At 44.9% G+C, this 27,468-nt stretch overlaps 1 protein-coding gene across 7 annotated transcripts in view; it reads right to left on the reverse strand.

The window, feature by feature from the left end:
• Ehmt1 (euchromatic histone lysine methyltransferase 1) overlaps positions 1 to 27,468 on the reverse strand; it is a 123,664-nt gene that overhangs the window by 68,678 nt on the left and 27,518 nt on the right. For 3 of the 7 annotated variants that reach the window (XM_048813232.1, XM_048813233.1, XM_015505747.2), the window contains exons 2-5: positions 27,322 to 27,388; positions 18,348 to 18,901; positions 11,195 to 11,375; positions 329 to 486 (exon numbers count right to left, since the gene is read on the reverse strand). In XM_048813232.1, the coding sequence (XP_048669189.1) occupies positions 329 to 486; positions 11,195 to 11,375; positions 18,348 to 18,901; positions 27,322 to 27,346 (918 nt within the window). In that variant the 5' untranslated portion in view covers positions 27,347 to 27,388. Of the gene's footprint in view, positions 1 to 328; positions 487 to 11,194; positions 11,376 to 11,553; positions 11,800 to 18,347; positions 18,902 to 27,321; positions 27,389 to 27,468 lie in introns of those variants that run through there. The other 4 variants (XM_048813231.1, XM_048813235.1, XM_015505746.2 and 1 more) reach the window with 3 other exon arrangements.

Raw genomic sequence — 27,468 nt, forward strand, 5'->3', positions numbered from 1 at the left:
CAAAGAACCTGCTGGGCCAAGGACCCCAAAGTGGTGCCCACCTACTGTGTGACTTAGGTCATGGGAGCGGAAGGACCTGCTGGGCCAGGGATACAATGGTGATGCCCAGTGCCTGAAGCCTGGCTAGTGGGAGACAGGGTGAGAAGAGGGAGGAAGGTGGGTCTTCAACAACCCACCTAGGCATAGAGGCCGTGCCCTACAGCAGAGGGATCAAGGGAAGGTCATGCAAATTACTGACAACCTCACAGGGTGCTCCTTGGCCAAGGAAGCCCTGCAGAGAGATGCAAATTCAAGCACTTAAGGTACACAGCACACACATCCCTCTTACCTTGGAGCCCACAGTGGAATGAGTTAGACTCTTAAACATCTCAATCACCGTCCTCTGCTTTAAGACTTTGGTCTTTTTCTTAGGAACCAGGCTATAGGTTCCCATCCTTCGTTTTTTCTTCCGAGATACTGCAGCTGCTAAAACAAAAGGCAAGCAAGCTAAAAAAAAAAAAAAGTCAAAAGGGGACAAAAGAGGAAAAGAAATACCATTCAAATGTTTTTAGAGGTAGGAGACAGTTTATAAAATCTGATTACCACAGTCAGCAGCAAATCCCATGGCACCAGGCACACTTCTTATGGACTGACACAGGATGACTTGTCCCTACTTGTTATAAACTGCAGAGAAAGGCAAAGCACTTTCCAGATCAGGTTTCCTTCAGAATGAAACCCTGAGCAGACACTGCCATCCCACCTTGCAGGAAGGAAACCACTAGCCACTAGAAGCAGGATCCTGAGACACTCCTAGAGTCTACCCCTAGGTCCTGCCCCTCCATCAAATGCCCACCAGGAACAGTGTGTGCAGCAGGAAGAGCACAGGACTGAGAAGAGCCTCAATCTCACAACCCATCACTGGGCCAGGCCAGGCCAGTCTTCCTAGAATGCTAAGACCTTTCCCACAGTGAGAAGCAGGTATCATCCCTAAAGCTCTGGACCTCACTGGGACCCACCCCCAACAACGCCAGAACAAGAGGGAAAGAAGGGCCCTAGAGCAACGTCACCACCTATAGACAACTCTGGGGCCTGGGCAGTGGTTTTCAAGCAAGAAGTAACAGCAAGGTAATGGAGTGAGGGCTCAGGGACCCCAGAAACCCTTCTAAACACAGCTCCAGGTCAAAGTATTTCATACAAGATTCTCTGCAATATATGTGTCTGTGTGTGTGCATGTAAAAATTTTGTTATACTGAAGATGTACAACTTTTCTCTTGTCACAATTCACTAAGAGACAGCCAAACAAATACAGACAGCATTCTCACTGCATCAGGCACTAAAAGTCACCTAGAGATGACACACTGTATGAAAGAATGTGCAGAGGTCACACACAAAAACTGTGTCACCTTATCCCAGGGCCTTGAACAACATGGACTCTGGTTCCCACCGGGGAGGCAAGGTTCCTGGAACCAATCCCTCATGAATACCAAGAGCCAACTCTATAGACTTCCTCACTAGGGTTTTTTCTTAATGGACTACAGTAGCCCATCATAACTACAGTAGCCCATCATAACAGACCAGGTTGTCACTGTTTCAGTCAGGCTGGCTCTTCATAGTCTGTGACAGCTGACGAGCTACAACAGTGAATGCCAGGACGGAGACCTTACTGCCTCAAAAGTCCAAACCACCTGTCCCTAGGAAGAGTTTGCCGACTCCCAAGATGACTTCAGCGTGGGGAAAGGGGAGAAAAAGATGCCTGGGAATCAAAGTCGGCTGGAAGGAGCGTATGAGGACATCTGAGGGCCTTCCTCAAATGGCAGGTGAAACACATGGTGGGAAGAACAGAGCAGCTCAGAAATGTCTGCAAAGAACCTCTGGAAATGAAGGATCTACTGAGCACGTCAACATTCCCAAAGAGGAAACTGAAGTACAACAAGCGGGCAACCTTGGTACAGCAGGGGCTTCAAAGTGTCCAGCTTGGGGGTCCAGGCCCAAAGATCCAGAAAGGTCAGGGCCAAGAAAGAAGCTCAGGGAAGGTTAGCATTTAGGATCTGTAGGGGCTCAAGGGACCCTTGGGAAGAGATCTGAAGTCCAGACTGCCTTAGACGGGACCAGAGCATGAGGAGCATCAGATCAAGAGCCCAGGGAAAGAACTCACAGAACTGATGACTTCTCAGGATGCTCTGGGAGGTACATCCACACACAGGTAAGCAAGGAAACACCCATGAAGTGGGGAGGGATGGGGAGGCCGCCCAGCTGCTGCACCACGAGGCTGGGCTGCTGGGGTACAGTCAGCATGCTTCAGGAAGGAGACAGGCTTGACGGGAAAGAGCAAACACACAGAGAAGAGGCTCCCCCAAAACCTCTACAGCTGCTTCTACAGCCTGAAACTGACTTTTACCTTTAAGTCTCAGGAGAAGAGCCGGACTGCCCATCATCCTGGGGGAAGGACTCACAGCCCATGCCCTACCAGGCAGAGCCACCTTCCTCCTTCCTACTTGTCCATGGGCTCCCATGGTGAGTCCAGGCCGTTCTGGGCTCTACCTGCCTCCAGAGAGTCCGGCACGCCACACTCACTCCTCTCTGGGAGTGCTCAGAGGTAAAGGACTACATGATGCAGTGGGAGTGCTGGACGAAAAATGATCCCTAATTTCTGTTTAGGGTGGAGATTCAAGCTGAATGATATAAGTTCTTCCACCCACTTCTACTTTTGTGGTATGTCATAACATTGGCTACCTCACCAGCTCTAAGTGAGCAACCTGGTAGCACTAAGCTTGCTCATACTTCTGCGCAGCCTTCACCACCATCCACTCTTTACAGTGTGTCCCATACAATGCATATTCCCCCCTCCCCTCCCCAGCCACCAGCACCCCCCATTCTACTTTCTGTGATTTCAGCTACTCCGGGTAAGGGACTTCAGGGGAGTGGAGTCACCACAGTACTCGTGCTCTGGTGCCTGATGGCCTCAGTTCACGCTGCAGAGCACCCTTCCTTTGTGAAGCTGAGCAGCGTTCCACCCTGTGGACGGGCCACACTCTGCTGCTCCCTTCACCCACCAAAGGGCGTGGGCGCTCTGGCTGCTTCCACCGTTTGGCTCTGGTGATGATGCTGTGACACACTGAAGACCCTGTCTTCAGTTCCCCGGGGTATATCCAGAGTGGAACTGCTGGATCATGTGGTGATTCTACATTTAGTTTTCCCACAGCAGCTGTGTGGCTTTTCACTCCCAGCAACAGTGCACACGCTCTCCAACACACGCTCTTCTGGTGTCTTGCCTGGATGGGAGCCGTCCCGGTGGGTGGAGGTGGCATCTCATGGTAGTCTTGGTTTTCATTTCCCTCATGAGTAGTCACGTTGAGCATCTCTTTCTGCCTATTGGCCGTCTGCACATCTCCTTGAAGAGACGTCTGCTCAAGTCCCTTGCCCATTTTTGAGTCAGGTTTTCTGCTCTTTTGTTGCCAGGGAGTTTCAGGGCTTCTTTTTACCATCTGGAGAGTAGTCCTTGTCACACATAAGGTTCCAGATGTTTCATCCTGTTCTGTGGAATGGCCTTTTACTGTTAGGAGTAAGGAATCAAATCAATACATAGGCAGTTGCCTTTTGACACGTAGAACTTTTTAAATTCTCACAAAGTGCAACTTGTCTAGTTCTTATGCTGCCGGTGCTTTTGGCGTCACATCCAAGAAGTCACTGCCAGATCCCACGCTTTGAAGCTGTCCCTGTTGTTTCCTTCTGAGAGTTCACTATAGTTTCAGGTCTCGCCTTCAGGCCCTGCTGTCCTGGGATAGTCTTTATATGCGGGTGAGACAGGGCCCGCCTTCATGCTTCTGCGTGTGGATTTCCAGTTTTCTCAGGACTGTTCCTTGGGAAGCTGTCCTTTCCCCCATGAAATGGTCTTGACAACCTTGCCAAAAATTAATAATGTGGTGGGTTTATTTCTGAGCTCTCTATTCTACTCCACTGATCCACATCTGCCTGTATTCCAATACCACATTGTCTTGATTGCAGTAGATTAATAATAAGCTTTGAATCTCTATTTTCTTAAATCTAATGAGATTTAATCTGCGGCCTAAGCATGGTCCGTCCTAGAAGAAATTCCATGGGCACTAGTGAAGCCTGTATATCCTGCTGCTGTGGGAAGAGGGCTACATGTATGTCTGCAGATCTAGTGAGTTCATGGTGCCACGTTCTGTGTGGCTGCATGATCCATGACTCACAGGAAGTACTGAAATCTACAACTACCACTGTAGAAGTGTCTATTTCCCTCTCCAATTCTGTCAATTCTTGCTTCATACATTTGGAAGATTTATCATTAGGTACTCAAATGTTTTTATTTACTATACTTTTTATTTTTCAATCTTGCTAAGTTGCCCCGGTTGGCCTGGAACTTGAAATCCTCCTACCTCAGTCTCCAAATTCACTGGAATTACAGGTATAGCCATGGTCCCTAGCTATAATTATTATACTCTTGCTGTCTTAAAGCTTTTACTAACAGATGGCATCCTTCCTTGTTTCTTGAAAGCTTTTGATTTAAAACTCATTTTCATCTGGTAGTAGTATATCCACATTTATTGTCTTTTGGTTCTTGTTTGCATAGAAGATTTTTTTCCCCATCCTTTCACTTTTGATATACTTGTGTCTTTGTATCTAAAGTGTTTTTCCTGTGGAGAACATATAATAGGATCATGTGATTTTATGCATTCTGCCAATCTGTCTTACGATTAGAGTGCTTAATCTGTTTACAATTAAAGTAGCTACTGCTAAGGATGCACTTAGTGTCTTCATTTGCCTTTAGTTGACTTTTTAAAACTGAAATGTTTAAATCTATATTTTCTCTTGTATATATCTATGACTATTTTATTTGTCATTACTGTGGGGATTACATTTGACATTCTAGAATTTTTACACTCTACTTTGAATTTATACCAGCTTCACTACAATAAAACAATGAAAACTCCGCTTGTATACAGTTCTTAGTCCTGCCCCTTTTGATGATTTTCACAAAAGTACATCCTTATACACTCTGCATACCAAAACAAAAACTAATTCTTTTAAATGCATTAAACTACATAGAAAAAGTGGAGAATTACAAGTGAAAATTATAATAAGGCTAGTATCTGCTTTTATCTTTAATATTTTTATGTATATTTTTTAATTGTAGATGTATCTTTATTTTTATGTGGTGCTGAGGATCGAACTCAGTGCCTCACACATGCAAAGCAAGTGCTTTATCACTGAGCTACAGCCTCAGCCCCTAGTAACTGCTTTTTTATAATGCACCGATCTATTAAGTCTTACAGAAAGCACAAAATGGAATTACAAGCCATTTTTACAATAACATTTGCTTTTATAATTGCTCATATGTTTACTTTATTGAGATCCTCAATCCTCTATACTATACAAATTTACTGTGTAAGATCCTTTCATTTCAACCTGCAGAGCATTTCTTACAGGGCAGTCTACTGTGGTAAACTCTCTCAGCTTGGGTTTATCTGGGCCTATCTTAATCTTTCCCGCCTTTTGAAAGACATAGGTTTCTTGGCTGACAGTTCTGTTTTTTCTTTTTGCACTTGGAATACATCGGCCTGCGGCCTCTGGCATCCAAAGATTCTGATGAGAAATCTGTGGGTGCCACCAAGGACCTTGTATGTGAGGAGTCACATTCCTCCTGCTGCTCTCAAAACCCTTTCTTTGAACAGCTGGATTAGGGTATCAGTGTGGGACTTGAGTTCATCTTACCCTGAGGTTCGCTGATCTCTTTGGATGCTATATTCACATCTTTCATCTGCAGAAGTTCTGCAAAAGTTTCCTACCATGTCTTCTACTTGTGGAGCACCCACAAAGTGCACACTGCCCAGCTGATAGTGTCCCACATAACCATGAGGCTCTATTCAGTCTTCTTTAGTCTTTTTATCTTCCTGATCCAAAGACTTTATAATTTTCATTGTCTTGTATTCAAGTTTGCTCTTTCTTCTGCCTGCTCAGATCTTCCTTTGAATCCTTGTATGGTATTTTTCATTTCAGTTACTGTACTTTTCAGAAACAAAATTAATATCTGGTTCCTCTTTATAAAGGTTTTCACCTCATTAATATTTCCATCGTGTTTCTACATTTTTTTTTTTTTTTTTTTTTAATTTTCTCCATGTCTCCCTCCAGTTCTTTGACCACGTGTAGGAAAGCTGCTTCTAACTTTATCCGGGAGATGTGTCATCATGTTTTCTCAGGAAAGGTTTCTGTTGTTGTTGTTGTTGTTGTTGTTTCCTTTGAGTGGGCCACAATGCCCTCCGTTTTTCTGCATGTATTGCACACCAGTTGGAAACAGACATCTAATATAGTGGTGGCAACTCTGGAAGGCAGGTTCTCTCCTTTCTCAAAGTTGGCTGTTCTTTCTTGCTGCTATTGACTGTTTTGGTTTTTTTTGATAGTTGTGGGCTACTTCTGTGCCAAGAACTATGGGGTAAATTTAAGGTTCTGTCACTTCTTTTCTAAGTGAGCACCTTTCCCTGGGCACACACTGTCTTTACAATTTTCCCATATACTGTTTCTTTTGAATATCCTAATCTTTAATATTCAGATCCCAAAAGGCAAAAAAAAAGAGAGAGAGAGAGAGAGAGAGAGAGAGAGAGAGAGAGAAAACTTGGGAAAGAGGGTTGTGAAGATGGAAGGAAGTGTGACCACATGGGCACAGCCTCTTGGTCTGATCCTGTGTCAGAACACAGGCTGCTGCTTTCTGGAGGACAGTATCCTTTTTGCCCACTCTGGCTCCCACAGGCTGAGTGTAGGCTGCTCCAGCAACACATGGACCAGGGCTTTACTACAAGATAAAACTGACTTCAACTTCGGTTACTATTCCACCCCGAACTCCTGCCATGAAGTGCCACCACAGACTTAACCTGCAAACCTTCCACAAACTTGAGTTTCAAAACAGCTACAGCAGCCAGGCATGGTGGTACCCACCTGTAATCCCAGCAACTTGGGAGGCTGAGGCAGGAGGATTTCAAGTTCAAGGCCAGCCTCAGCAACTTAGCAAGGCCCTAAGCAACTTAGCAAGACCTTGTCTCAAAATTAAAACTTTATAAAAGGGCTGGAATGTGGCTCAGTGGTTGAGAGCCCCTGGGTTCAATAACCAGGACAAAAACACACACACACACAACCACCTACAGTAGACAGACTGTACCAGGGCAGCTGTGGTCCAGAGGAGAGTTGGTTCTGCTTTAATCCTGCTCCACCATCATTCCAGAACCCTCTGAAATAGGTTTTTAATCATACAACTCTGCAGTTGAAAAGAAAACAGAAAGAGCTGCTGAGAAAGGTGCTAATCAGTTTTTGTCAAAAGAACCAATATCCACCTAAGGCCAAATTCTGGATGCCCAAGAGCTGGGCAGTGTGGTCCCCACCATGCAAGGCTGTGGTTCGCTGAAGGTGATTTAACACTACGATGAGCACTGGGTCATCCATGTCTGACAATGAAGAATGGAGGGGTGAGGTACAAGTCCTGTGGACCCTCAGCCACCCAAGCCAGGCACAGCTGCCTACAGAGCTTGGCCGTGACTCCAACCATAAAGTGCACATCCACCCTGTTTGTGGTGAGCTCACTATTTAGCAAGAGGGAAAAGAACACAGCCTCCTCTGACCACCACCAGAGCAATGCCAAGACTAGTGAAGAGGTAACGTAAAAATCTTAAGGCTGACCGAGACACTCCAATGCTGGCTTTACACATGCCCACAGGAGGCAACACTGAGAACGGCGAGGTCTGAAGGCGGAACTGTGCTGAATTGTGCTGTTCCTGGCATACATAGACACTGCTGCAAAAGGCCTACACCTGTTCCCACCATATCAATAGTGGCCTCCACGTCCCCTCCATCCAGGACACCTGGTAGGGACAATGACACTTGCCAGAAGACTGTGGTGCTGCCCTCCAGGCAGGCCTCCTGCTCTCAGCAATGCTAGAGGTGTGCTAGTAGCTGAAGTGAAATGGGACCCAAACAGGGCACACTCCTCTCTGGGAAACTCTTTCTGGCCTGGGGAGATGAGGTAAGCCTTGAGGCAACACAGAAGGTAGCTGGGGCTGGGGGCACACCTATCACCTGGGAAGCAGAGCAGTCTACCAACTGTCAGAACATACTGTACCTACAGTTGGAGGTGATTTCACATGCTCAGCCCAAAACTAATATGCTAATTAACCAAAGCTACACGGAAAGGTATGGAAGATAAACTAGAGAACTGAGGTATGGAACATACACATTGGGCATTTCACTTTAGAAAGATGATGAAATAATAAGCTTAAATTAAAGAAAACACAAGCATTAGCATGTGAACAGCAATACTGACTGCTGTGACATTCCTTGCCAGTTCACAACCACGTGAGAGAAGCAGATGCTGCAGAGCTTTGTGAATACCAGGTAAACTGCCCGGCACAAGCAGCGCTGAAGGCACAGAGCCATGAAGCTAGGCAGTAGTGGCCAAGACTGATTCTGCTTCCTAACTGCCATGTTCCCACAGGAAGATCCAGAGCTCCCTATGGAGGCCGCCAGTTCCAGCCTGGGAAGAAGAGGACCAGATGCACCTGAGCCATCCCTGCCAGCCAGAAGGTTTTCAGAGAGTGGTGGCCACATCCGAGGATCCGGAATCCAGCTGAAGGACCCCGCTGACAAAACCTGAGATGATTTGAGCAGAAAAACAAGGACAGTAATATACTATAGCCCAAAGATCCAAATGAGAGTTTATGAGGTGCTACAGTTTGGATCCTGAACGTCCTCCAAGATTCATGTGTTAAAGGCTTAGAACCCAGAGTGGTGCTACCAAGAGGTGGTAGGGCCTTTACGAGGTGGGACCTACTGGGAGCATCAGTGCAGCAAGTGTGTCCACAAAGGGGAGCAAGGGACCAGTCCCTTCTCACTTCTTGAGATGAGGTGACTGGTTCTGTTCCACCACATGCTCCAACAGTGTGCTACCCCAAGCTAAAAGCAATGGGGCCAACCAATCACAGACCAAACCTTTAAAACTTTTCTCTTTACAAGTTGATAAAATCTCAGTTATTTGTTATAACAACAAAAATCTGACACACGAGTCAAAAGTTAAAAATAGATGGATAGGGGGTAGGGGACTAGGGCTGTCGTTCAGCCGCAGAGCACTTGCCTAGCACGTGTGAGGCATTGGGTTCAATCCTTAGCACCACATAAAAAGAAACAAATAAAGGCATTCTGTCCATCTACAACTACAAAAATAACTTAATAAGCGGCTGGGATTGTGGCTCAGCAATAGAACATGTGCCTAGCACGTGTGAGGCGCTAGGTTCGATCCTCAACACCACATAAAAATAAATAAATAAAGGTATTGTGTCCATCTACAACTAAAAAAAAATAAAAATACATACTAAAAAAATAACTTAGTAAAAAAAATAAATGGGTGGGAAGTGAATCTTCCTTTCAGTATAAATGCAACTGAAAGGCAGTGATGGAGACAGAAAACCACCACGGGGACCCTGCCCTGCAGCACTTCCTGGTGGGTTGTGATCATGAACAGGACACCTGCAGAACCTCAGACTCTTCCTGAAGATACATGCTAGGGACAACCTTTATAATGGAGCAACATGCAAGACCCTGCCATGCCCTAATAAGTCAAAAGGCCACCAAAAACACAATTCCTAATGATACAGGTCAGTCACCTGTGGTGTCCCAAGACCTATACCTGGTCCTGAGGCACAGTGAAAAGCAACCTCAGAGAGGTTCTATGGAGAGCCTGGCCTCTATTCTCAAGATGCCACAGTCAAAAATGGCCAGGAATGCCTCAAACTAATAGGAAACTAACAAGAAACAACAGAGACAAGTGACTCTGGGATCCAGGATCAGATGTGTTTTTCTTTGGCTATAAGGGACATTACTAAGAAATCAGTAAAGTTAGCAATGTGCTACGATTAGGTGACTGTCACAGCCCAGGTGTTGATCACTGCACTGTAAGAAGCTAGAAAACATCCTTATTTCTAGAAACACAATGCATTATTTTTAGGAAAAACACTTAACTATTTAGAGGTAAAAGGGCACAAGTCTGTATTTGTAGCACAGTTCATGTTACACAAAATGATTATGTACTGGGAAGAGGAGCAAAATTGTGCCTTTTGGTAAAGGGAGTGAAGGGCACATGGGAATTGTTTGAACAACTTATGCGACCTTTGTGGTAGTCTGAAATTATTTTAATTAGAATTTTAAAAGTCATATCCTGGTGCTAGGGTTGGGGCTCAGAGGTAGAGCACTCACCTAGCATGCATGAGGTACTGAGTTTGATCCTCGACACCACATAAAAATAAAATAAAGATATTGTGCCTACCTATAACTAAAAAGTAAATGTTTAAAACAAAAAAAAGTCATATTCTGGTACTGGGGTTGTGGCTCAATGGTAGAGCTCTTGCCTATCACACATGAGACACTGTATTCAATCCTTAGCACCACATAAAACAAACAAACAAACAAATAAATAAATAAATAAATAAAACAAAGGTATTGTGTTCATTTACAACTTAAAAAAAAAAAAAGTCATAACCTGTGGCCAGGTGAGATTCCCCAGGTAAAGCCCTCAGGCCAATAGTCTCAGCACCAGGCCAACCTGGTTCAACTTTCAGGAAGGCTGGCTGGCAGGCCCTTTTCAAATTCAAACTCATGGCTGGCCTGTGCCACAGGGAGCCATCCATCTCCTCAGGGAGGGCACTCCACACACATGCAGTGGCAGCTCCCTATGAGGCCACATGCTGCCAACTCCTACAAAAGAACCCCAATAATAATCAAGTGTCCGTCCACTCAACCAACAAGGAGAGGCATGAGCACCAGGGGGCTGAGGAGAAGTACCCAGGGGCAAGTGACTTGGCTGGTGACAGAGCCAGAGCAAAAGACAACTCTCTACACCTTGGCCACACTTAGTGCCAAAAGACAAGTCTCCACACCTTGGCCACACTTAGTGCTTCCAACAGCATCCAACACAGGACCAGGAGTGCTCTCAACCCCAGAGTCCTCCACCCAGACCAAGTCAGTTTTAATACAATATTCACGTCAGATCAGAGGCAAGCCAGATAACCAAGGCAGGTGGCAGCAAGAAAGGCTTTAAGGCAGGCACTGCCTCTCCACTGCACAGGCCAGTGCTCAGTGACACCAGCCACACTGCACCTGGAAGGCAGAAGCTCAAGACATACATTCAGAAAGAAACACAGCTGGTGGACCCTTTTACCTGTCTGTGACTTTGTGGTGGCCATGTAGCACTGGCTCTGAGGTAGTGACGGGTGAAGGGATGGGAAGGGGGGTAAAAGCTGCTGTCGTCCACAGTCAGAAACGTTTCTGTTGATCTCCTCTTTTGGTTCCTTATGGTCTCTAGCTTCTCGAACATCCCTGGGATCCTTGCTGGCTGCATGCTTCAAAACAAAGACAATTAATAACTATGACGACAAGCCAAAAGATGATTGCTGAAATAACATGCACCCAAAATTACAGCTCTTTTCCCCAGTAATTCCCTTCAAGTGAGAGATGAGCCACTATGGGGAAACAGAAAATCTACAAATCCATGCAACCTGGACATCATCAAAGAAGCACCTGGAGCTAGGACATGTATGCCTAGGCATCTGCTGGATGACGAAGGTCAGGCTACCAGCCACCACCCAAGCTAAGAACAGTATTTCCAGGTCTAATGGTAAGGAGGATCACGAGGAAGGAGGGGCAGTGGGAGAGGGAAAAAGAAGCATCTGCAGTGACTGTGTGGCTGTAGAACCTCAAATATCATCTTATCTGCTATTTGTAGAAAAAGTCTGCCAGCCCCTGATTTAGGCAATCAGTATGACTAAGCTAAAAACACCCAAAATGGAAGCACCGAAACCTCTCTAGGAGTGCCTCCACAGCTGCCACAATTAGACCTGCAAGATCTCCAAACAGCATGGATTCCACAACAGCTAGTTACACTTGAATCTGTCTTTAGCCTTAGCCTTCCAGAGCACCAGCAGCCTGTAGGCAGCTATGCTGACACCATAACCACTTCATGATGGATCAATAGCCTGCCTTTACTCCACACAGCCTACACTCCACTGAACCTCCATCTATCTGCTTCCATATATTCACAGACAACCTTGAGAGAGGTTGACCTCAAAACACCTCAAGCTGACAAAATCTTATTGTGCACACAGTAGTTTCCATAAATAATGAGTAGAACAGACAGGCTTCCTCTGATACATAATCCTGAGAAAACTGGAAATCCACACGCAGAAGCATGAAGGCGGGCCCTGTCTCACCCGCATATAAAGACTATCCCAGGACAGCAGGGCCTGAAGGCGAGACCTGAAACTATAGTGAACTCTCAGAAGGAAACAACAGGGACAGCTTCAAAGCGTGGGATCTGGCAGTGACTTCTTGGATGTGACGCCAAAAGCACCGGCAGCATAAGAACTAGACAAGTTGCACTTTGTGAGAATTTAAAAAGTTCTACGTGTCAAAAGGCAACTGCCTATGTATTGATTTGATTCCTTACTCCTAACAGTAAAAGGCCATTCCACAGAACAGGATGAAACATCTGGAACCTTATGTGTGACAAGGACTACTCTCCAGATGGTAAAAAGAAGCCCTGAAACTCCCTGGCAACAAAAGAGCAGAAAACCTGACTCAAAAATGGGCAAGGGACTTGAGCAGACGTCTCTTCAAGGAGATGTGCAGACGGCCAATAGGCAGAAAGAGATGCTCAACGTGACTACTCATGAGGGAAATGAAAACCAAGACTACCATGAGATGCCACCTCCACCCACCGGGACGGCTCCCATCCAGGCAAGACACCAGAAGAGCGTGTGTTGGAGAGCGTGTGCACTGTTGCTGGGAGTGAAAAGCCACACAGCTGCTGTGGGAAAACTAAATGTAGAATCACCACATGATCCAGCAGTTCCACTCTGGATATACCCCGGGGAACTGAAGACAGGGTCTTCAGTGTGTCACAGCATCATCACCAGAGCCAAACGGTGGAAGCAGCCAGAGCGCCCACGCCCTTTGGTGGGTGAAGGGAGCAGCAGAGTGTGGCCCGTCCACAGGGTGGAACGCTGCTCAGCTTCACAAAGGAAGGGTGCTCTGCAGCGTGAACTGAGGCCATCAGGCACCAGAGCACGAGTACTGTGGTGACTCCACTCCCCTGAAGTCCCTTACCCGGAGTAGCTGAAATCACAGAAAGTAGAATGGGGGGTGCTGGTGGCTGGGGAGGGGAGGGGGGAATATGCATTGTATGGGACACACTGTAAAGAGTGGATGGTGGTGAAGGCTGCGCAGAAGTATGAGCAAGCTTAGTGCTACCAGGTTGCTCACTCAGAGATGGTCAATGTTGTGTGTTTTCACCCTCTCCCATAAAAGACAAAGCATCCCCATCTCCTGGCAATGAGACCAGGGAGAAGTGGCCCAAGTCAGAAATTACTGTAATTCGAGGCACTTGATGAGTGCTGTGCTCCACACTGATGGGTTTAAGTGAGGACATGCTTCATGAGGTCACAAGTGTGGCAGGCAGGCAGGCAGTCAGGTAGGTAGGCAAAGAGGGGAGTTCCAGATGGAACAGCAAACTGTATACCTCACTAGTGAGAGATGAGTGCTAAGCAGGGCAGGGGTGCTGTGTGTTCTCTGCCCTCTCACCCAGGCTCTGCAGCTCTACCTCAAACCCTCTCTCACCACATCTCACGTGCACTTTGCCTTCTGTTTCACATGTGCTGCTATCTTGTACTCTTAGCCTCTCTCACGCGCCCTGCTGTTGGCAAGGCACCTAGAAAGCTTCTCAGAGACAGCTCTTCTTTCCTCAGCCCACAAGAAAGCTGCCCGATACCTCACCTAATGTCCAGAACACACAAGTCACATTACTTGATCTCACTGCCTATCTAGCTAGGAACCTGCTATGGCCTGAATGTGTCCCCCAAAGGCCCCATGTTGGAAACTGAATCCCCAAATTCACGTTAATGGTAACTGGAGGTGGGGTCTCCAGGAGGTTATTAGGATGGGATGAGGTCAGGCGAGGGCCCCTGTGGTAGAGGAAGAGACCTGAGTTGGCAGGCTTGCTCTGCCTCACCATGTTATGATGCAGCAAGAAGCCCTTACCAGATGCTGGCACCATGCTCTCAGACTTCCCAGCCTCTAGACCAAGAGCTGAACAATCCTCTGCCCTTTATAAACCACCCCATGTGTGGTATCCTGTGACAAAAAAGAAAGTCCACCCAGACAGAAACTTACGCTGGACTCAGGTTGTGAGAACCACAGTCTATACAGCTTCCTGTTGCTTCCCCTGGTGGAGACCAACCCAGTTCACCATCTCAAGTGCTGCACTGCCAGTGATAGCACCTGCTCCGCAGCAGATGGCACCTATACCCTTCCTTTCCCCAGGGATTAACTCTCCCTTCCCTCCTCCAAAGCACAGCTCAAACTTGGCAGTTCCTTCTGCAGCTGCCACCATTTAACCCACCACAGTATTGTCTGAGCCCTTCTCAGATGCACCAGGCAGTAACCACTAGGGCTCAGAACCTAGCTCCTGCTGTCACCTACACACTGCCACACAGCCTATGCAGCACTCAGCTATAAAATACATCCACTCAGCACTCGGAGCACAGTAAGATCCTAATTTACACATAAAATAAGACCTCAAGAGGAGACAGCCACATGAGGCTAATTCTCATTTTGGTATAAAAACCTATTCTTTCATTTCAGAAGTAATTTTCAAAAATCTAACAAAGAAAATTGAGAATTCCTGAGCCTGGTGGGAATCAGATCCTGCTCGCAGTTGCTGTCTCACAAGGCAGAACCATGAGAGAAGAAATGACCTGCTGCACCAGGAGGCAGGGCACATGGGCTATGTCCTTGCAGAGCCCAGCACACCCTGTACTCTCTGCTCCAGCTCTGCCACAGGCTTTCCCCTCCTGGCCTGTTACTGTTCAAGTTTCTGCCCCAGCCAGTGAATTCTCACAGCTGGATATTTCATTGCAACTGCAACTCAACACTAATTTGCACCATTAATAAGAACTTCCCCTAGTACAGTGGCAGAATGGATGGGGCCACTTCCCACCCCACACCTAGAGCCCAATGGTAGGCATGTGTGGAAGGAGTGGAGTGTGGAAGCACAAAGCCAGAGGAGAAAGCTAAAAGCATGCCACAGTAATGCCTCCTGGTATGTGCATAGTTCAATTAGGAGAGAAATCCTCAAGATCTAGACTAGGCAAAGAGTTCTTAGACATCAGAATGACAACATGATGCTTGACATCAGAAGCGCAGTCCAGGAAAGCAAATTAATAAATTGGACTTCATCTAAATGAAAAGCTTTTGCTCTGAGAAAGATCCTTCGAGAGGAAGAAGATAAGCTTCAGATGGGGAAACTAACCTACAAAAACCACACCTCAGATAAGGATTCATACTGAGGAAAAAACCTCAAAGCTAACCAAACAATACTAAAAAATGGGAGGGGGGGCGGTGCAAATGGTGCAAGAGACATTTCAACAGCAATGACAAGAGCTGGCAAGTGAGCACTAAGGAGATGTCCCATATTATAGGCATGAGGATGTTTGAGTAAAACAAGGACAATATGCCACCACACCCATCAGGTAACCAAAACAGTAGCCACGCAACACCAAATGTTGGCGAGGATGTAAGAAACAGGATGAGTCCCATGAGGTAGGGGTACAAACTGCAGCCACTAGGGAACAGGGATGGCTTATAAGTTCTTTATAAAACTGAACATCCAAGGGACTGGGGGTGTGGCTCAGTGGCAGAGCACTTGCCTAGCATATGCAAGGCCTTGGGTTCAATTCCTGGCACCAAAGAGAGAAAACCAAAATGAATATCCAGTCAACAAGCGACACAGCAATTCTACTCCTGGATACTGAACTGAGAAACATGAAAATGTATATGCAAACAAAAACATGTACATAAATGCTCAGGGCAGCTTTAAGAGCACCAAACTGGAAATGTCCAAGTCTTTCAACAGTGAGTGGCCAGTCTGCAGCTATCCACACCACGGACAGCTGGGCAGCCTAAGGAGGAGCAGGCTCCTGATGTAACCTGGATAATCTCAGGAAAATTATGTTGAGTGCAAAGAGCCCCCCAAAAGTTATACACTGTATGGGGCTGGGGTTGTGGCTCAGTAGTACAGCGTTCATCTAGCACATGTGAGGCCCGTGTTCAATCCACAGCACCACATACAAATAAATACAATAAAGGTATTGTGTCCAACTACAACTAAAAAATAAATAAATTTTTAAAAGGTTATACACTGCACATACTGAACAACACCTGAAATAACAGAATTACAGAAATGGAGAATGATCTAGAGAGTGCCAGGGATCAGGGACCTTGACTGTGATGGCTATGCCCCTCTGCGTGCGCGCGCGCGCACACACACACACACACACATGCACATCCAAGTTATGGTGAAATTGAGTAAGACCCATGGATCACACCAGTGTCAGTACCCCAGTTACAACACTGCATTCCAACATGTAAGATGTTATCACTGAGGAAAATTGGGCAAAGGGTACATAGCACATTTCTATACTATTTTTGTTGCTTCCTGTGAATCTAAAACTATTTTTTAAATTTTTCAAGTTCTGACAATGTACAGAAGAGAACAGTGAAAGGCTGGAGCTAAGTCAGGCCGGCCAATGGAAAATGGGGAGCCCCTGGGCCAGGGCAACTGGTGGGTATTGCATCAGGGCATCAGGAGGCACCAGCACACTGCTAACGGAGGGGAGAACCTGGTGGTTACAGAACCCAGCTTCAGGTGTGTGGTTGGCAGTGAAGCTCCACACTGTCCCATGGCCACCACAACCACAGACCCATGCAGTACTCAGTCAGGCTGGTCCAAGGCCACAGAAGCCAAGGCAAGCATACCCTGGCAAGAGAAATCAGCCCTGGAGAAGATCACCAAGAGCAAGAGCTACCACCCAACAGAGCTCCTCTGAGGAATCAGAATTCATGACAGAAACTATGGAAAAATTACAATGATATCTTCTGAAGGATAAGATAAAATTTGAGAGATAAGAAGTTTTTTAATTAAAGATTAGTCAGAAATATTGGGTATGAAAAAAATGTCAAAATAAAGCACACAGAGTTGGGCACAGTGACACATGCCTGCAATACCAGTGGCTCAGAAGGCTGAGGCTGAGGCTGAGGCTGAGGCAGGGAGATTGCGAGTTGAAAGCCAGCCTCAGCAATTTAACGAGGCACTAAGCAACTCAGTGAGACCCTGTCTCTTAAATAAAAAAAATTTAAAAAACAGGCTGGGGATGTGGCTCAGTGGTTAAGTGCCCCTGAGTGTATTCCCCTGTACCAAACACACACACACACACACACACACACACACACACACACACTCACACACACATGTATAAAATGAACAGAAGAATGTAAAAGGTTAAAGAACAATGCTAGAAGCAGAAAGCAGGCAGGGCACTGTCCAAATAGAAAAAAGACCCAACCTCCACCTAAAAGGAGTTCTATGGAAGGAGATGGAAAGAAAATCATACATGCGTTTTCCTGGTGCTGATGACACAATTCCTCAGACTGGCAGGGCCCTCAAGAGAAGGTCCCAGATGTGGAGTCCTAAGGGCTGCAGAAGAAACAGCAGACGGTCTACTCATGAAGGACAAGACAGTTTCAGAATGCCACTAGCAATGCCAAACACCAGAAGTTCGGAGGGAATGTGATCATAAACCCAAAATCCATTCCCAGCCAAATTAACATCAAACAACAGCACTGTAGATATTTGGAAGAAATTTATCAGGCACACACCATGTGAGACATGGTGGTAAGCAAAAGGCCAGCATGGTGGGGGTCAAACTTGGGTACATACTGCCCGTGTTCAGACATTCAAGATGTAAGACTCGTCTGCTCTCAAGGCAAGCATGAGCCGGCACACCTCAAAGCAGCCCTCTGTGCCCACACTTCTGTCACACCATGGTCCTGACCAACTTCACTTCCTCTCACTTCTCAAACAGTGGGTGCTGAGTCCTCCTGAGCTGGAATGAAAGCCTCCAGATCCACAGCAGAAGGGAAAACCGTCTCCTTCAAAATGCCTGGCACATTTTCACTCGAAGCGAAGAGAACCCTCTAGGGAGAGCAAATCCCCAAAAGAAGGCAGAGACAGTGCCATCTGGCCTTGCTGTTCACACACAGAGGCATCAGCAAAACCCCTAACTGATCACAGGCCTAGAAGTGACCACCTCACCAGATTACCACTGCTTTACACTTTATTTAACTTTAGTGGCCTAAAGTTAGTGCCAGATGACCATTGCCATCTGCTGGCTTTTCTCTTGAATGCAGAGAAGTCCGCTTGCCATCATTAACACAGGAGAAGACAGACAGAAGGGAAATGGCAAGAGAAGACACAAAATTACCAGGCCCAGGATGGACTTCGGCATGGTCTTGCGTGCCCTGTGAACCTTAACATCAGTTCCAGGGGCCATGGGCTTCCTGTCTTCTGTGTCTGCACTTCCTTCCCCAGGCACGGCTGGCGCTGCGGCTGGTGTCTGTGGAAATGCACCTAGAGTCCTGCCTTTGCCAGCCGCTCCAGGAAGGGTTTTCGCAGCATGGCCAGGAAGCGAGGAGGCCAGAGTGTTGGGAGTCCTCAAGGGCTGCCCCTGCAGGGCCGATTTATTTAAGAAGTACCCATTGCTGCCAATGACAGAAGTCTGCATGAAGTCGTCAGCTGTGACGTGGTTCTGCTTCCCCACTTCTGGTTCTCTTTCTGAAACCCCATTTTCCGCTATTCGTGCTGCTCTATTGGTACCTTCCTGTGGGCTGGCTCTTGTGCCCTCTTGAGTGTGTCTGGCTGCATTTGGGTGACTGGTGTCACAGTTGTCACAAGATCCATTGGTTTCACCATCTGCAGCCATGGAGGCCTCTCCCGCCTGCTTCTCTACGGAACCTTCATCAGCAGCCATAGGAATATCTGTGAACAGAGGAGAAAGGAGCATCACTGACTGCTGGGACCCCACCCTCCCACAATACCACCACCAGCACTAGTTACAATGCTTCTGACTGGCTGACATAAAACTATCCACTGAAATCCTTTCATTTTACCTACAAACTAACACTTAAATTCAAATGGATTTAAAATGAGATTGCTTCCTGAACAGGATGTCAAGTAAGTGTGAGGAATCACCATGGCAAGAAAACCTGAGTACTGTCTGGAGGTATCAACGAGGTTCCAGAAGCAGGTGTACACAAACAAGCAAAAAAACAGGCCTAAGGGAGGATGGCTTTCAGCACGCCCATCTGTGCACCCTGCAGGTGCGGGGGGTGGGGGGAGATCTCTCTCTGACAGTTCTAGCAGTCACAACCAGGATGCTTAGAAACAAGAAACGCACTCACACCAGAAGACTGAAGAATACTATGAGTTGAGGCAGAAAACTCATGATGACATCCCTGGAGGCAGGAAAAGCCTGGGCCAAGGTCTAGGCTCCATCTAGGCCACCCTGCTCTTGGCTGGACTCTTCTTCACACCTACCACTTAACATGCTGCATTCTCTACTGCTCAACATGCTGGTCATCTTCCTTGCACCCCTAAGTTCTATGAGAGCAAAGGTTCTGTTCACTACTGTAACCTGGGCACATAAAAAGGGCCTGGCACATGATACATGTGCAACAAATAATAAATGGTTTCTGAAAAACAAAGAGCAATTAATAAGTTTTTTTTAACACATAGCAAAAGTAGAACATGTAGAAATTTCCTTAACTTGGAGAAGACTATATCCCAAACTCTGCAGCAATATATCTTCACTCAGAAAGGTTAAATCAATTCCATGTAAGCCCAGAAACAACATACAAACATCCATTAAAACCACTAGTGCTAAACAAAACAGGTGGTACTGGGTGACACTGAAAGAGACGAAAGAAAAGCGTGAAGCTTAGTGACCAAGGCACAAATGCTCTCATCTGCACCTAACATGCTCTCATCTATTGAAAAACAGAATCCACCTGTGATCAAAACACATGAACAAAGCCATACGGCTGAATTCAAAATCAAGTCGTAGGGCTGGGGATATAACTCCATAGAAGAACAACTGCCTAGCAAGCACAAAGCCCTGCCTTCCATCCCAAAACTGCAAAACAAATCGAGTTACAAACTCAAAACCACTCTATTTTTTTTTTAATTTTTTAGTTGAAGATGGACACAATATCTTTGTTTTTTGTTTATTTATTTTTGTATGTGGTGCTGAGGATCGAACCCAGTGCCTCACGCATGTGAGGCGAATGCTCAGCCACTGAGCCACAGCCCCAGCCCCTCAAAGCCACTCTCTACACGAACATTAACTAGAAAATACAAGTTAAAAACTAAGATGTTATTAATAAAAGCAGGAAAAACTCTACAGGTATAAAAAAAAAATGACAAGATTATTTAAGACCTAGGTGGAGAAAAAAATTAAATACAGGGCCTTTGGACATTGGAATGGTATGACAAATTCACACAAATCTGTCAAGTCCCCTCAAATCAAATTTATAAATGTGTGCCATTCTAATAAGACTTCCAGTTAGTACATTGAGGAATTCTACGCCTGACCCTGAAATGCATCAGGAAGAAACAGGTGGTACTGGGTGACACTGAAAAAGAAGAAAGAGCTAAGTACACTGTGAAGAGGAGAATAAGGAGAGCCACACATACTCCTGCTACAGAGGAAGAGCACACAGTCATGCAGATCCCCCAGCAAAGGCAGTGCAGAGCATGACCCACAGCCCAGGCAGCCGAGGCTGGTTGCTGAGGACCAAGGCACCTCCCCAGACACGGGTGTCTAGCCTCAAGGCTGGAGTCCCCACCTGCAGGTCCCAGCAACCCTTCTGCTTGTGAAATGTGGACATACTGTCCTTGACACTCTGAGGAAAACACAGAAAAATAGAATAGCCTATAGTCAGGGGAAATTTATAAAACATCAAAAGCATGAATAATGACAAGAAAAAGATCTGACTATATTGGAATTTCAGATTTTTGTCCTACAAAGAACATAAGTAGGCAAGGTTAAGCAACAGGTAATCATACCCTTGTAATGTCTAAAACTAACAAGGGGTTAATATCTAGATGTTAAGTAACTGATTTAATCAAGCAAGAAGAGAGAGAAACCCTAACAAGAAGGGGGGAAATAATATAAACAGGAAATACACCAAAAAGGAAATTTGGGGGCTAGGGATACAGTTCAAATGGTAGAGTGTTTGCCTCGCATGCACAAGGCCCTGGGTTCAATCCAGCACCACCAAAAAAAAAAATTAAAAATGTTCACATGCATGGCTTAATACACAAATTCAAAGGCAGAGATGGTTCAAGTGGACAAGAAGCTGCATAGTGAGCAATATCCCCACAACTTACATTAAATAAAATAGGAAGCGCAGATTAAAGAAATGGGATTGGAAAGGCATGCAAAAGTGAATTTGTAAACGGTTGGAGTGGCTATTTTAATATCAAAGTAGGTTACAGAGCAAGGAAGTCTAACAAGGTACACAATACCATTCCATGGGGTCAACAAAAGAACTTCAAAGTGCAAGAACTGAACACTGCTAGGACTGCTAGAGGAACCGATTCCACAGCTGAGGTCATAGATTCCCACAGCCCAGAGTCTCCTCCGCAAGGCTCAGAAGGCTGATCTGCCAGTCAGCAGCAGGCCCGGCCTGACCCAGGAGGGACTCAGCACACAGCATATGCACATTCATTGAGAGGCTAAGGGCGAACCTCAACTAACTTCAAGTGAGATGAAATGTGCTCTGACTGCAAAGGAATGAAATTAAAAATCAACAACAACGAACTCTGATAAAACCCCCAACTCTCTGAAAACTAGAAACTAAACTAAAACACACTTTTAATGAGACAAAGAATAAACCAAAAGGGAAATTACAAAGTATCTTGAATTGACAGAAAATGCAAACACAGCTCTCAGGATGTGAAGGATGCTGCTCAACAAGCTCACCAGGAAACAGGCCATGAGCCCTGTGTGGAAGGGAGAGGAAAGACTCAGCACAGAGCTCATGGAACCAGAGAAAGTAAGGGACCAAATGAAAGTGAGAAGAGGAAGAAGCAGCACAGACTGAAGCATGAACTGCCAAGACAGAAAGCAGACAACAGAAGGAGTAAACACAACCAAGAACTGGTCTTTGTTGACAAGATAAATAAAATTAAGGGACTTATTCTCTAAAGTCAGTATTACCCTGAGACCAAAACTAGACAGAGGCATAACGCAAGAAAACCACAGGCCAATATTCTGAATAGACATACATGAAAATATTCTAAACAAATGTAGAATGAACCAAAACCAAAAACACATTTTACAAAATAATATGTCCAGTAAAGAAGAGTTTATTCCCGAAGGCAGGGTTAGTTTAACAGTCAAATAAACAATTAATGTAATCACTGTACTGACAAACTAAAATAAAAAACTAACAAAAATCACCCCAAGAGATTCAGAAAAACACCATCATTTCTGATAAAAATTAAGCAAAGCAGAAATAGCAGGAAGCTCTCTCAAGCTGACACGGGCTTCAGTAAACCCACAGCCAGCCTCTTAGGCAAGGCTGTCTGTGCTCACAGTTCCCACTCAACATCACCCTAAAGGTTCTGAAGAGTGCAGCAAACAGAAGTAATCATGCAGGTCAGAAAGCAGCAGCCGCAGGACTTGGATGACAGGATCCAAGATCCCTAGGGTCTCTGAAAAGGCCACCAGCACCGAGGACTGACCTTAGAAAGCCCACAGAACACAAGATAGACTGCAGAAATGACCTCAACCTAAACCTCACACCTTTAAAATATTAACTTCAAATGAAAAGAAATGTAAATTTATATCAGAAAACAAGACTTTTAGGAGAAAAAGTCAAGGGGCCCAGAACTAGCAAAGAGTCAGCCTTGACACAGAAACAATTTCCAAAAAAGAAAAAAGCAACAAATCGAACTTCACCAAAATTCAAAGCCCAGGAAAAGACTTCTACAGGGAGGAAATGCCCACTAGCTACATACCTGGCAAAGGACTAGTACCTGGAACATACAAAGAACCCTCAAAACTAAGTAGCAAATCTAATCCACAACAAAAATATCAGCAAAGGTGCAGAGAACTGGGGCCTTTACAATGATGCTGGGAACGCCAAAACCAGGGAAGACAGCTAAACGTGCACTGACCCACAAGAGCACCTCACTCCTGAGCTGGAGCCCCAGAGAAAGCGTGTCAGGAAGCGTCTGCAGTAGTTTCACCATGACAGACAAGGGAACAGCCCAGATGTCCTCCAGTGAGTAAATGGTTGAGTGAATTGTGGGAATCCACACACAGAACATGACTAAGGAACACAGAACAACAAACCACTGATATCCAACAAAGCCTGAATGCACCCCAGGGAATTATGCTGAATGAAAAAAGTTGACCCCAAAGGTTACCAAGCATATATATACAGCATTTTGAAATGACAAAACCATAGAAATGGAGAACAGATTACTGGATGACAGCAGAAAGCAACAAAATGGGAGGTTCCAAAGGGTGAGGAGGAGGAGCCCATGGTGGGAATGCTGTGCACCTCACCATGGTCATGGCCGTGGTTGTGGATATACGTGACAGACACAGAAGCAAATACACAAAGTAGGCAGGTACAGTTACCACACCTGTGATCCCAGAGATTCCAGAGGCCAAGGCAGGAGGATCACAAGTTCAAGGTCAGCCTCAGCTACTTAGTAAGACCCTATCTCAAAATCAAAAATAAATAAAAAGGCCTAGAGATATAGCTCAGTGGGACAGTGTTCCTGGATTCAATGAAAGAAAGATGGCGCAGAGGTGGGGGGAACTGGTGCAAACCACTGAGAAATCTGAATAGGTCTGGTGCATTGTACTCATGTCAAAAACCTGATTTTGACTCTGTGTACAGTTTTGCAAGATGCTGTCATTAGTTGAAACAGATGAAGGATACACAGGAATCTCTTTACAATGTTTCTCACATGTACAATGTTTCTCACATGTAAATCTATAATTATCTCAAAATACAATTCAACAGCAAAAGATAAACTGCAAATCTGTGTATCAGTTATGAGCAACTGGTAAGTAAAATTGTAAACAGCATAAGAACATATGAAGTAATTAGAGATACAAAACCTGTATGCTGAGATACAATGTGAAGCTATCAAAAACTAATAAAAATGGGCTGTGGGGCTAGGATTATGGCTCAGTGGTAGTGCACTTGCCTAGCATGTGTGAGGTGCTGGGTTCAATTCTCAGCACCACACATAAACAAATAAATAAAGGTCCATCAATAACTAATAAATTTTTTTTAAAAAAATGGGCCAGGGATATAGCTCAGTTGGTTGAGTGCTTACCTCGCATGCACAAGGACCTGGGTTCGATCCCCAGTACCACCACCACCATCCCCCCAAAAAAGGAGAAATATACCTTGTTCATGAGTCAAAAGACTCCATATTAAGCTTTACATGTGTCAAATGAGAGAAGTCTGACAGGTGTAAAAGAGTATTCTATGTGATCACACAGGTATTTGGCAAAGACTTCAAGTCGAGAGCAACAACCAACCTGGATTTAAAGTTACTATATTTCAAGCTAAAAAAGGACTAGTAACAAACCAACAAGAAGCCAAACTTTGCAAGTTAATAAATCGAGTGCCTTGGAAAAGCCTAACAATCCTTGTTTTAATACAGATATCCAGACTCAACATATTCAATCCACAAACACTACCAAAGTATCTACCATCCCATCAGAACTACTAGATATACAAGAAATACAAGTACTCAGAGAAGACAGGTGCCAAGCTTAAACTGAAACACACAGAGAACAAGGCACACATACCCTCTACATGCACCCCTACAATGCATCTCTAGAAATGAAAGATGGCCAATATGAAAGGAGACTATCAGCAATGAAACTACCACCAGATTAGACAGAGGAAAGAGCACTCAGACACACTGTTAGAATCTATGCAAAATAAAGCACTGAAAGGTGAAAATGAGTGGGTGGAGCCTGACTGACAGGTGGAATGACATGAAGCAAACATGCATGTACTTGGAGAGGTAAAACGAAAAAGAAAAGCAAAACTATATTTGAAGGAGTAATAGCCAAAAAAACAAAAAACAAAACAAAAACAAAAACAAACAAACAAAAAAAAACCACACACACACTTTAGTCAGGCACCAGACATGAGGCACACCTGTAATCCCACTGGCTTGGGAGGCTGAGGGAGGAGGATCACAAGTTTAAAGCCAGCCTCAGCAAAAGCGAGGTGCTAAGCAACTCAGCAAGACCCTGTCTCTAAATAACATACAAAATAGGGCTGAGGTGTGGCTCAGTGTGAGTGCCCCTGAGTTCAATCCCCATACAAGGTGGGGGATGGGGCACTTTAGTCAAGTATTTCCAGACTTGAGGAAAACTACAAAAATCAATGATCCCAGAAAGTTAACAAACTTCTAGCAACATGCCAAAAATCAGAGATAAAGAGAAAATCTGAAAACAGCCAGAGAAGAAAAGACAAATTACATACTGAGAAAAAGATAAACAGACTTCTGGTTCTAAGCAAAACAGTGAATTAATCCACTGATATGGATTAACTGTGGGCTAACTACAAGCAGACAGGGTGTGACTGGAGGAAGTAGGTCACTGGGCGTGTGCCTTTGGAGTTTACATTTTGTCCCTGGTGAGCAGAGTTTCTCTGCTCCTGGGCCATCATGTCCTGAGCTGCTTTCCTCCTCTACGTCCTTCTTCCATGATAGTCTGCCTCACCCCAGGCCCACAGCTATGGAGTTGGTCAACCATGGACTGAACCTCTGAAACTGTGAGCCACAATAAACTTTTCTTCCTTAATATCATTCTTGTCAGGTACTTTGCCACAGTGACTAAAAGCTGACTAATAAACCTAGAATTTCATACCCAGTACATCCTTCAACACAACACAGACGGACAAACTTTGAAAAGATGAATAACCAACACAAAAGTCACAGCAATGTCGATCACACTTCTCCAGCTGGCTGGGCAATGGCACCACACAGAAAATCACTACCACACAGACAGGTGGGACATAAAGGCATGAGAAAAAACATGCAATTCTTAGGCAAAGAAAGCTGGAAAGACCTCAGACCTATTAAACTAGACATATTTCAGTACTATCAGGGATGAAGGAAGACATATCTTGGTAATAAAGGGGTAAATTCATCACAAAGATAGAACAATCTTAAATGTGTATGTAGCTAAGATGGACAAGGTCTCAGCTACCAAAACCAACAGAAGAAACAGAAAATCTGAATAAAACTCTAAGAAGTCAAGAAATTCTATTAGAAATAAAAACTCCCCATGAAGGAAAGATCAAGACCAGATGGCTCCACTGGTAAATTCTACCAAACATTCAAAGAATAATTATTATAATTTTTCACAAACCCCTCCAAATATTAAAAAGGGAACTCTCCACAATGTACTGTGAGGCAGTATTACTGATCTAAACACCAGAGAGACACCTCACAGGACAATATCTTTTTTGTTTTGTGCAGGAACTGAACTCAGAAGCACTTTGCCACTAAGGTATATCTCCAGTTTTTTTTTAATTTTTTGAGACACGGGTCCCTAAATTGCTAAGGCTGGCCTTGAAATTGACATCTCCTGCCTCAGTCTCCCGAGTTGCTGGGATTAGAGGTGTGTGCCACTACATCCTGCCAGACAAATATCTCTTGTGATACAAACACTAAAACTTCAGCAAAAGACTACCAAACTGGATTGGAGGAAGGGGGTTGCTAAGGGGATAGTGAGATGGGATTAAAAAATGAGAACAAGCAGGATTTATCCCAGGAATGCACAGTTTGTTTAATGGCTAAAAAAACAATTCATTAAGAGAACAGAATAAAAGGCAAACATCACATAAGCATGTCAACTCACAGAAAAATCATTCAACAAAAAAATCAATACTCGTTCCTGATTAAAAAAAAAACCCTAGCACATATAGCACATGTCATTTGGGGTCTGGTTTCCTTCACTTCACAAAACACAGCTAAGTTTCATCTGTGTTGTTACATGAGTCATGCTGTTTGAAAACCATTCCACCATGCATATGTGTCAGGTTGTCCAATTTGTTACTGGGTGAGGCCTGCGTATGAATAAAGATGCTACAACATTCCTATGACCATTCACTTTTCATTTTCTAGGTGCAGTGTTTCTGTTATCCACACTTTGTTTTTTTGTTTGTTTGTTTTTTCCTTCTCTACAAGATCTTTTCTCTCTCTCTCTCTCTCTCTCTGTGTGTCTGTCTGTCTGTCTGTCGTCCAGGAATGGGAGAGATTAGAAATTACACTGAACTCCAGACAGATAACAGGGAGAGTGCAGGCAGCAAAATCCTGTCTCCCATCCCAGGGAACACAGCCCTTACCTTCTCTCAGCAGTTCAGTTTTCATGCAGCTATCCTGCTTAGTCTCACCCTTGGCCGGAACTACCTGCTAAAAAAAAAAAAAAAAAAAAAAAAAAAAAAAAAAAAAGAATCCATGCTAACCAATTAACATAAAATGCTAACAGAGTA

Source organism: Marmota marmota, unplaced genomic scaffold, assembly GCF_001458135.2.
Source record: "Marmota marmota marmota unplaced genomic scaffold, marMar, whole genome shotgun sequence".
NCBI lineage: Eukaryota > Metazoa > Chordata > Mammalia > Rodentia > Sciuridae > Marmota > Marmota marmota.